This window comes from Pterocles gutturalis, unplaced genomic scaffold (genome assembly GCF_000699245.1).
Source record: "Pterocles gutturalis isolate BGI_N339 unplaced genomic scaffold, ASM69924v1 scaffold15625, whole genome shotgun sequence".
Lineage (NCBI taxonomy): Eukaryota > Metazoa > Chordata > Aves > Pterocliformes > Pteroclidae > Pterocles > Pterocles gutturalis.
In genome coordinates, this window is record NW_010146114.1 from 27396 (window position 1) to 37919 (window position 10524).

Below are 10524 nucleotides of genomic sequence, written 5' to 3' on the forward strand. Positions count from 1 at the left end.
TGTCCAGGAGGAATTCCGCCTCGCCTGCAGCCCTGGAGGCCCTGGTCTCTCTATCCTGTCTGGCTGTGGAAGCACCCGAAAGGACTGACCGTGGCTGAGAACCAGTAAGGTTTTTTAATGTTAGCTCACCTGGGGAAATGTAAAGCAACTGCACTGTGCAGAGAGGCCTGTCTCCACTGCAGCACAGCTCAGCTGCCAGCCTGGCAGATACCCCCTGCAGCCTGGGGAGGACCCCACGCCTGTTGCAGATGGAGTCAGAGTGAGTTATGCACTTCACGCACACGAGAGAAGCAGCAATATATTTATTTATATAAAACAGTGAGTTAACAAAGCTCAAAGATTAATGTGACTGATTTAACAGGATTCGATGGCGAGGTTCACTTGATTATTTACTGCATAGAGGACAGGGTCAGACAAAACTGTCAGGGAGACCCTCCCGTTGAGTCATGAGGTTCGGAAGGGACCCCCTTGGTCTCTAAACTCCTTCTCAGAGAGGAGCCTAGGTGAGTGTGAGGCGTCCTCCCCCTGAGGAGGAAGGAGCATCAGAAACGATCTCTGATGAACTGACCCCAACTGCTGCTCTCCATCCCCCCCGTAGAGAAAATCAGGAGTAAAGTTAAGCCCAGGAAAAAGGGAGGGGTGGGGGGAAGGTGTTTTTAAGATTTGGTTTTCTTTTTCATTATCCTACTCTGATTTAATTGGTAAGAAATTAAATTAAATTTCCCCCAAGTCAAGTCTGTTTTGCCTGTGATGGTAATTGGTGAATGATCTCTCCCTGTCCTTAGCTCAACCCACGAGATTTCTGTTGTATTTTCTCTCCCCTGTCCAGCTGAGGAGGGGACTGATGGAGCGGCTTTGGTGGGCACCTGGCATCTAGCCAAGGTCAGCCCACCACACTCTGTCTCTGCAGGTTCCTTGCAACCATGAGGAAGTCTGGAAGGGTGCTGGTGCTCCTGATTCTGGCAGTTCTGTCCTTCCTTCTGATCCACTTCCTACCCTGCAGCAACAACACCCCCACGAAAGGAAAACCTTCTCCAGTCCACATCCTCCTTCTCTCCTCCTGGCGGTCAGGATCTTCCTTCACTGGACAAATCTTCAGCCAGCACCCCAGCGTCTTCTACCTGATGGAGCCCGCATGGCACGTGTGGGTTAAGATGTACCAGAACAGCGCTGAAGTTCTACACATGGCTGTGCGGGACCTGGTCAGGTCGGTCTTTCTGTGCGACATGTCTGTGTTTGATGCTTACATGTCTAGCCAGAAGAAAAAGTCTGATCTGTTCAAGTGGGAGGCAAGCCGAGCCTTGTGCTCCCCCCCTGCCTGTGACTTATTCAGTCGCAGCGACATCATCACTGCAGGCAATTGCCGAACGATCTGTGGCAAGTACCCGTTCAGCAAGGTGGAGGAAGCTTGTAAAACCTACAGCCACGTTGCCATCAAGGAGGTTCGGTTCTTTGACCTGAAAGTTCTCTACCCCCTTCTCACTGACCCATCCCTGAACCTCAAAATCATTCACTTGGTCCGTGATCCTCGGGCTGTGTTCAGCTCCCGAGAGAATACAGTGGCAGACCTGGAACGTGACAGTAACATTGTCCTGAGGTCCCAGAGGACAAAGGGAGAAATGGGGCCCTACAACACGATGCAAGTAATCTGCAAAAGCCAGGTTGACATTTACAAGGCGGGCAGTCAGGCCATTGCCAGCTTCCTGAAGGACCGCTACCTGCTGGTTCGCTATGAAGACATTGTCAGAGACCCGCTGGCAAAGGCTGCTCAGATGTACAGGTTTGCAGAACTCCATTTCACACCAGAACTTCAGAAGTGGGTGCACAACATAACCCGTGGGAAGGGGCGAGGAGCACAGGCGTTCGATATTGGGTCCAGAGACGCGCTGGAAGTCTCCCAGGCCTGGAGGAAGACCCTTCCCTTCCAGAAAATAGAAAAAGTGCAAAATGTGTGCAAGGATGCAATGGACTTGCTGGGCTACCGGCTCATTCAGTCCGAAGAAGAGCAAAAAAATATGTCGCTGGATGTTTTATTTGCCCAGAATTCCTCTGAGCAACCAATTCTGAAGGCAGAAGAGCTGCTCTCTACACTTACTCTCTGAAGGCTGCAGAGTGGAGAGCTGTTCACTAGTGTAAAAGAGGACAGAGGCGCGTGTGCACGTGTGTAAGGGTGCGTGCACGGATGTGCTATGTGAGGACAAGGAACACAGGAACCCCAACTGCACTCATCAGCTTTCTCAGTAGCACAGAGCCACTCTCCAAGGCCCCTGGAGGCTCCGCCACAGTGGAGGCTGAAGTAATGCAAGTCTGTTTTCCAAACTAATTCCATGGTTTATGTGAAAGAGGAAGCGTGTGTAGGGTGGAGCAAATGGAATGCCAAAGGAGTAGGACCAGACAGCGGTGCTCAAACCCTGCACAGACCACAGCTAAATACTGGTGAAACCACATGGAGCAACTGTGCTGCAAAGGAGGGGGAGATATAAATGGAAGCTGAATAAAGAGAACATTTGTCGTGGTGCCACCCAGGATGTGTAATGCCAGAAGAGACACAAAGACGACCAGACATTGGTTTCTGGAAAGATCTTTTTTTTGGAACGGTTGAGTTTTCAAGCCCAGTTTTCCTTTTGCTCCATTCCTGTGCCTGGGCATCCAGCCTTGCTGGCAATGTTGGGGAAATGTTTGTGTTCACTTCCTATATAGGGGGAGAATGGAATAAACCCGCTATAGTTGAAAATAAAAACTCCTGAGTTTGCATATGGGGATCTATTTCTGGGACTATGTGAATCCATTTGTTTTTCAGCTAAAGTAATTCTGTCTTCTAGTATTCAAAACCAAGAATAGTTGTTCTGCTGGGAGTTCTCACAGTGACTGGGAAGAATTCGTACTAAGGTTGGGACTGTAAAGATAAGGTAAGGGCACAGATTCCATTGGTATAAATACTGGAACTGGGAAGATAGGTTTATGGTAGTGGACTGAAGAAAATGAGAGGAGAACAGGAGGTCATCCTACTGAACTATTTGGTGAGAGTATTTCCTGTCTTAGAGCACAACAAAATTATGTTCAATAGACTATGCTGTTCTCTACCATCTCCATTGGAGATGCCATTCTCCCACCTCCAACGGGCATGTGTAGCGCAAGCTTGAACAACAGAATTATTTTTCCCTGTTTTTAAGTGTTCCATAAGACAAGGAGAAAAGCTTGTTACCAGACTTGGGGAGTGAAATGCCCACAAATACCTCCTTCAGAACATCCTCTTTCATGTGTAAGTTGTAGAGTCCCTTTAACATGCATCTATTTAACTGCATTCGGATATTGCTCCACGGCTGGAATATTCCCACTGCCCTGCAGACAGCAAGGCAGCTGTCCTGAGGCAGGATCACAAGGGGATGAGGCTGGATTCTGAAGATGTGCATCCTTGGGAGAAGGTGATCAAGGCAGGGCTGGGCATTGGAGGGGATCTGAGGAGGCTCCAGGCAGGACCAGGGCGTTCAGGGCTGTGGGAAGCTGCGTTCCCGTTCCCTCTCCACCAACGGCACCCACACACATGCCCCCCATCCCTGGTTCACGGCTCCTGCTCCCGGTGCCCTTCCTCCCTGGCTGCAGCCCCTTGCCCAAGGCCCTGTTGGCGCTGTCGGTCAGCTGCCCCCTCCTCACGCCGGTGCAGTGCTGGTGACGAGAGCTCATCTGAAACCTGCCAGAAGGGCGTTTGGTGCCCACTGTAGAAAAGTGACAAGGTCTTCCTGGAGGACTAGACCTCATGATTGCATGTTATTAAAAAGTTGCAATATCTTATTAAAAAGAGAAACATATACTCCTGAATTTTAAAATTCGGGGATATAGTGACTGTTCATGTTTGAAGGTGTACAGGCAAGAAATTGTGCCCAGCCTCTGCCCATGGGGTGTGTTTGAAGGGTGGCAGAGAAGGATTCACCTGAAGTGAACAGCAGTCTCCCACAGCAGGAAGAAGGAAGGCTCTTCTGACAAACGCACAGCAGCTGGGTTGGGTGGGGTTTTTTGTACCAGAGAATTAATTAATGAGTGGTTCATTAGGTGCTGATTCTGCTGAGGAAAATAACCTTACAGACAGACACTGAGCAGTCACGGTGGGTAGCAAGAGAAAGCAGCTGCTAGCTAACGAGCGGACCCGTGGAAGGAACCAACGAGCCATCAGTTGGCCATCAACCAGCCGATAGTCAGCTCCGAGGCCACAAAGAGCAGCTGCTGGGGCAAGCGGCAGAGCTTCTCAGCCCAGGAGCAGCTCTGTGGTCACCTTTGCTGGGGTAGGTGTCAGCATTCCAGAGCCCGTGTGTCCCTCTGGGGTGCGACCCCCCCTGCAGCCGTCAGGAGCAGAGCTGTCGGAGAACGTGCAGCAGCGAGCGGTGAGTAGTGGGCGTCAGCGGCACGGCAGTTCTAGCCCCAGCACTGGTCAGCAGTGGGAAAGCCGGTGTAGCAGGAGGGAGCAGCCTTTCTTTTGATTTCTGTTACATTGTTAATTACTTAGATTTGCCAGGCCCATGTTTTGTTGCAGCAGTTCTGTTACCCACGAAATTCCATTTCTTCACACGCCCCTGTGTGCGCCCCTGCCTTGTCGGGGGGTGGGCAGGGGCAGACCTCAGCTCCTTGCCTAGTCAGCAGGGTTTTCCTGGGTGCTTGGGTGCGGGACTGGATGAATGTCTGTGTTTCTGAAGGAGCCCTTTGAAGCTGTACCCAGGCATCTCTCACCGCTGAATGCGGCCGAACACCCTGGATCGTTCAGATGCACCACTGAGCCTGTACACCACACGAGCTGAAGTCCTCCTGCAGCTGCTGGTGATTCCTTCAGCACAAAGTCACTACTCAGATTTCACTTTCAGTCGTGCGTTTCTTTTGGATGAAACTATCAGCCCCGATCACCAAGAGTAAAAACACTTTAAAGCAGCTTTGGATTAAACAGGATGTTTGCTCCTTAGGGACATGTTGTTTTTTTCTGGAGACCACTGAAATCAAGTTCCTCTACGTATGAATCCTGTTGTTTAAAGCAAAGCTCTCGTTCTTAGTGATTGGAAAGACTTCAGGTGCTATTTGAGTCTGAATGTCCATTTAATCCCTTGTAAAACTGGAATAATACTGACTCAATTAAAAAGAGGCAGATCTCAGTCTTGTGTTGAGTAAATAAAGGTTTGAAGCTAGATTGATAAAGGAGACATCAGAAGTTGTCTCCAGCATTTAGGCTGTAGTGACATTTACAGATCACTGGCTACCCCAGCGCTGTGGGTGTCTGTATTAGAGCTAAAACCCAGTCCCTGCACAGGGCGCAACGTTGAATCGTATGGAAATCGTAGCCTTGCCACTGGGGATCCTGTGTCTGAATGACAAAATCCATGCTGAGCAGGCAGCTCTGGCGTTGTGGTATTAAATCCCCCAAAAGCCCGGTATCTTCCTTTACGCAGTTTTTATGCAAACGTGGAGCAGGCAGGCTGGGGCAGAGACTCGTACTGCGCCAGAGAAGCACACAGCCACTGCGTTTCTTTTGGAGTCCCTTTAGGATGGACCTCAACATATTAAGCTAAAAGCATGCAGTCTCAGAAGCCTGTTCTTACTGAAGTCATAGTGACTTCCTACTTGAAGTGCCAGGAAGCCTGTTTCTGAGCAAACGGACTCTTTTTCAGTACATTGCTAATTATATCTCTACATTAACCAGTGCCAGCTTGAGTTTTGTTATGAATATTTGTTTTCAGTGGACTCAGTCAATTCCATGTATCAAATGTTTAGCTGGACAAAAACCTTCATAGTGTTTCCAGTCAGCCAGTAAACAAATGACATAAAAATGACATACTATGCATTTTCTTAATGTACTTTTTAAAAAATTACTTTAACTTCTGCTGCTTAAGCTTAATCAGAGAGAAAGGAGGATCATTGATTTCAGTGTATCTTTACTGCACTCCTTTAGCTATGTTTCCTCAATACAACAATTGGTAAGACTTTATTTTTTCTGGAAGCACCAAAGCCACACAGTGTGATCATATGAAAATTTAAAGTTGTCCTAATGCAAGCAAAGATGACTTAAAATACTTTTTTGGAGGAGGAAAAAACCAACAAACCCCCACAAACGTTCAAGATGTTGAGCATGGTGTTTAAAACTAGGGCTGCATCCTTTGGCACATGCGTAAAATAAAGATAATGGAATTATGTTTAGAAACAAATGTCAGATTTATATTGTGCAAATTCAGAAGAGTAAATTCAGCTTTTAAACCAATGAAGTGTAAGATGGAGAAGTCTCCAATCAAAGGGAAATGTAAAAACCAACCCTTTGGTATTCCTGTCTGTTGCTCTTCAGCCTGGTGCGTACAATCAGTTTTTCACTGGTAACTGTAGTTATGAAAGGCCAGAACTCATTGATTTTTATGAATGCTGGCTAACTCTAAAGGAAGCAAATAGGAAATACCCAAATTCCAGATAATAGTTTGCAGACCCAGTATTTCTGTCTTTGGAGTTGCCTTTCACTCATTGCACGTGCGTTGCTACTCTGCTTGCCCTTCCAGGTGTACAAATATTGCTGCTCCAGGCAATCAGACAAAGAAGAAACTTGTATACTTCTTTGAGCTACAAAAAGAGCGTTCCTGGCACTTCCCGATAGTACAGGGACCTGATAGAAACATGGAAAGCTGAAGTGTCTGCAGCATATTGGAACTAATGTAGCTGTGTCTTTGGTAAGACAAAGCAGAGAAAACACGGAATTTTATTTTTATCATAGGAGAAGGCAGAGCCAGAATTTCCTGAAGCAGAACCATATGATACAGTGACATCTCCAGGTCCTGTTAAAAGTGGACTGAACAGAGACCCATGTGCCCACACAAGCGAGAGTGTGGATAAGCAGTGCCGTTCAGGAGTTCAGAACAGCCGAAATACGGCAACCTTGAGGAAGGTGTGCTCTTTGTGCCAGAGTTCCTACACCGACCGAGTGCAAATGGGAAGGTTTGCAGCGGTAGACAATGTGTTTGCATGGTTCTGCAAAGGTAAAAGCACAGTATGTGGACCAGAAGTTTGCACTGCATGTCTGCCATTGCCCTGAAAAAGACAACTGCGCTCTCAAAATAAGCGTCACTTAGAATTATAAAAAGATACAATAAGCCTTACACCTGATCTTTTTATGTGGCAGTCATTTAATCTGTTCTCCCTCTCACTTTGAATTCTAGAGCAGGTTTGGTTAAACAAGACCGCTGGATTGTCAGGTTATGGGGCTGCTCAGATGTGCACACCACCTAAATGGGAGGTTTTGGCTGCAGGAGGTGACAGGCCTCCTGTTCGTAACCTGGTCATCAGCAGTCTCTGGATTTCAAATCCAGCTGGTAAAGTTTCTAATTTTTAAAAAATCTCACTACTTCATTTGTTATGTTGTCCTGCACTCTGGTTAAGTGTTTGCCCAGTCTGCCACACACGTCTGTCTCGCCCCACTACCGTGGACGGTCGAGAGAGGTTTTTTTGTGATTCCCCGAAAGGCAGCACCGGCTAGGTGGAGTCAGACAAGGACTCAAGGAACAACACAGCACAATTTTATTTACCTCAGCCACTGCAAAAATGTCACAAATCAACTTCTCAGAGTCAAGCAGCAAATCACACTTAGCGATTATCACCAAACATCACTGATCCATGCAGCAAGCAGCAAATAATGCTCAGTCGTTGTTTGGCGGTAAAAATTAGACAGAAGACCCTAGGAAAGAGTTGAAAGGTAAGAAAGAGGGGCAGAAAAACAGAGCTAGAGAGACAAACACAGAGACACAGATAGCATCACCAGTCCCTCATTCCAGCACGTGTCTTCTTGTCAGGCAGAAATCTTTGTTTCAGGCAGAAACTCTTCCGTGGGGTGGTGATGGGTCGACAGGGAGTACAGTTCGGTCTGGTCCAGTCCTGGACTGCCCCTCGGGGGGGCCCAGCATCCAGGTCACCTTCAGGGTTGACCTTTTTGGGGCACAACAGCCCTGCATCCAGGTTAGCTGCAGGGGGGCAGTGGGTTCTCCACCGAGGAGAGGACTCCAGCAGCCATGCCCCACTCAGTGTGCCCCTCACTCAGAACGTTAATGACTCACTAATGTCCATTCACAAAAGGACTTTCCTTCCAGCGCTCTGCCCCAGCTGTTTGAGCTGTTCGTAGCTGTGGTGGCACCTCTTCTTTAGAAATGCTCTGTCGAGGGCTCTGCCCAAGCACTCCTGGTGGAGCCTCTTTAGAAAATGCTCTGCCCCTCGTTTGAGACATAGACACAGATAAACATCATCCGGGAGGGGATGGGCAGGGGTCCAGTCCCTGACAGAGTCTCAAGTAACCAGTCTGAGCAGCATGAAATGTACCAAATAATTCTCAAAAAAAGGAATGACCTGTCTAGTGAAACACCACATACCCTACAACAGTTCTGGCATTTATGTGGTGATATTGCTTAACTCCCCAAATATTCAGTTAGCATTTCAGGACAGTGGTTTTCTGAAGCAGCAGTCTCATTATATCAAGTTAGCGTTGACTTTCAGTATAATTTGAATTTGTCTTAAAAAGGGGAAATTTCCTAATTCACCTTAACTTTTTTGAGGGCCACAGTGCAATCAGCAAAAATCCCAAAAGATAATTCTAAGGAAAAAAAAAATTAAAAACTATTTTTGCTTTTACAAACCCATTTTATTTCACCAAAAGAATTAATTCCAGATTTACAGGACTGACTTCAAATAATATTAAAATAGTGACCAGAGCACGAATTGAGGCTGAAAGTACTGAGTTTTTCAGATTGTGACTGTGTACCAGCAATGGTGTTCTCAAAGACGACTTAAGTGATGGATACCTAAATGAACTCTGAGCACTCTTTCTTAACTTGTATCTCCTACTTGAACTATTGTGCGTGGCCCTGAAAGCTAGTTTACTTTTTCCAACTAGACTATACAGCCTGGTACAAGCGTTACTCTGCCTGGATTAAAGAAGCTGGGACGCTTCAGTCTGTAGAGGTGCAAGCTGGGGCAGAGCTATTCATTGGTTTTGAAATCATGAAGCAAGATGGTAAAGTTATTAAACAAACCTTGCAGTGTTATCACTGGAGAACACGTGCTGGAGGTGGTAATAAAAACAGATGACTGTCTACCAGCCTGAGGTTTTAGCTGACAGATCTCTCTAACATGAGATTGAGTACTATAATGCCACAGTGACATTTTTGGCCATTCCCAGTACACATGGCCCCTCTGAGACATCTCAGCATTCATTCATGAGACCATGCCTCATCTTCTGGCACGAATGTTCTTGATCTCTCTTTTTGAACGGTGACATTTTCATTGTTATCGTCTCCAAATGTCTGCTGCTAATCAAGGTTCATTTAAAGAAAATCCCAGCTGTCAAAGCTGGTTATAAAATTACCATCCACTGCAGTTTGAAGTAAGACAAGTGACAGAGAGCAGGATGCTATTGTATGCTAATAATGCACTACAGGTTAAGAGCGCTTAGGCGATTCTGTCAGATTTTGGTGCCAGCCCTATTCAAACTCCTCCTCCGCATGCAGCAGTGTACAGGTAGGACTGTCAGCTGGCTTATACAGTAGAAACACACTTTAAAGCACATTTTCAGTGAAAACTTGTTACTGTATAGAACCTTTCCCTTCACTGTTTTCTACTTTTAAATGTTCAATGTACTCAGTATTACAAATAAACACAAAATAAGCTTTTTACAAAAAAATTAAAGCGTTTCTGAAACATCAGAATGTTGCATAAAATTTTCCATCACATGCAGTTCTGCAATGACTTTGTTTTTCAAGTTCCTGCCACAGTCCTAGATCAGTGATTCCCTTCTGCTTTGCTATCTAACTTTTCCTAAATGCTACCCGCTTTGCTACATTTTCAGCTCCAAATTTTTTAATCAATTTATTTCTCACATGTTCATCATCTTTTTGCAATTCCAGATCGTCCTCTCTGCTCCATACAGGGTACCCATCCAAGCGCTGCCCAGTCTGCAGAAAGTATAAAGTGGTCTCCACTTCACCGGTGTTTTTCAGAAGGGCCTGTGTGACAGTGACCAAGTCCACACCTAATTTCTCCATGAAGTGCTGCATAGTTTTTACTACTTCTCCCACCACACTGGAAGAAGAGCAGGTGCTTGTTGGTCCCTCTTCCTTTTGTAACTGAGTGTCAGGGAGATCAGAGTCCTCCACTCCAGTTCTCAAACCAGACACTGTTTCTCCTGAGGACTTTCCCTCTGCATCCTGCGCAGAAAGTTCTTCTGAAATGTCTGAAGTGTCACTTCCTGACTAAAAGTAAGAGAAACAGAGTCATCAATTAGACATGGTATTTTCTGGCAAGCTTCTTTTATCACTGCCACCTTCCACCACGACTCTACAGTATATAAAAAATTCATGAATTACTAGACATAGTAAAATTCAGTGACTGAAGGGAAGCCATCTGTGTTAACAAGATCACAGAAAAGCGTGAAATATAAGGGAGAACTGGAACAAACCAGGTGCAAGAGGCAAAAGTAAACGCTGATGCAACTGCAGGGACATTTCATGCCCGAGGTGACAGGAT

General features: G+C 46.4%; 1 protein-coding gene across 1 annotated transcript; it reads left to right on the forward strand.

Annotated features, from left to right (window-relative positions):
* Positions 1-923: 923 nt before the first annotated feature.
* On the forward strand, positions 924-2102 carry CHST4 (carbohydrate (N-acetylglucosamine 6-O) sulfotransferase 4). The gene has a single exon (XM_010085624.1). The coding sequence runs from the start codon at positions 924-926 to the stop codon at positions 2100-2102; it is 1179 nt and encodes a 392-aa protein (XP_010083926.1).
* Positions 2103-10524: the final 8422 nt, after the last annotated feature.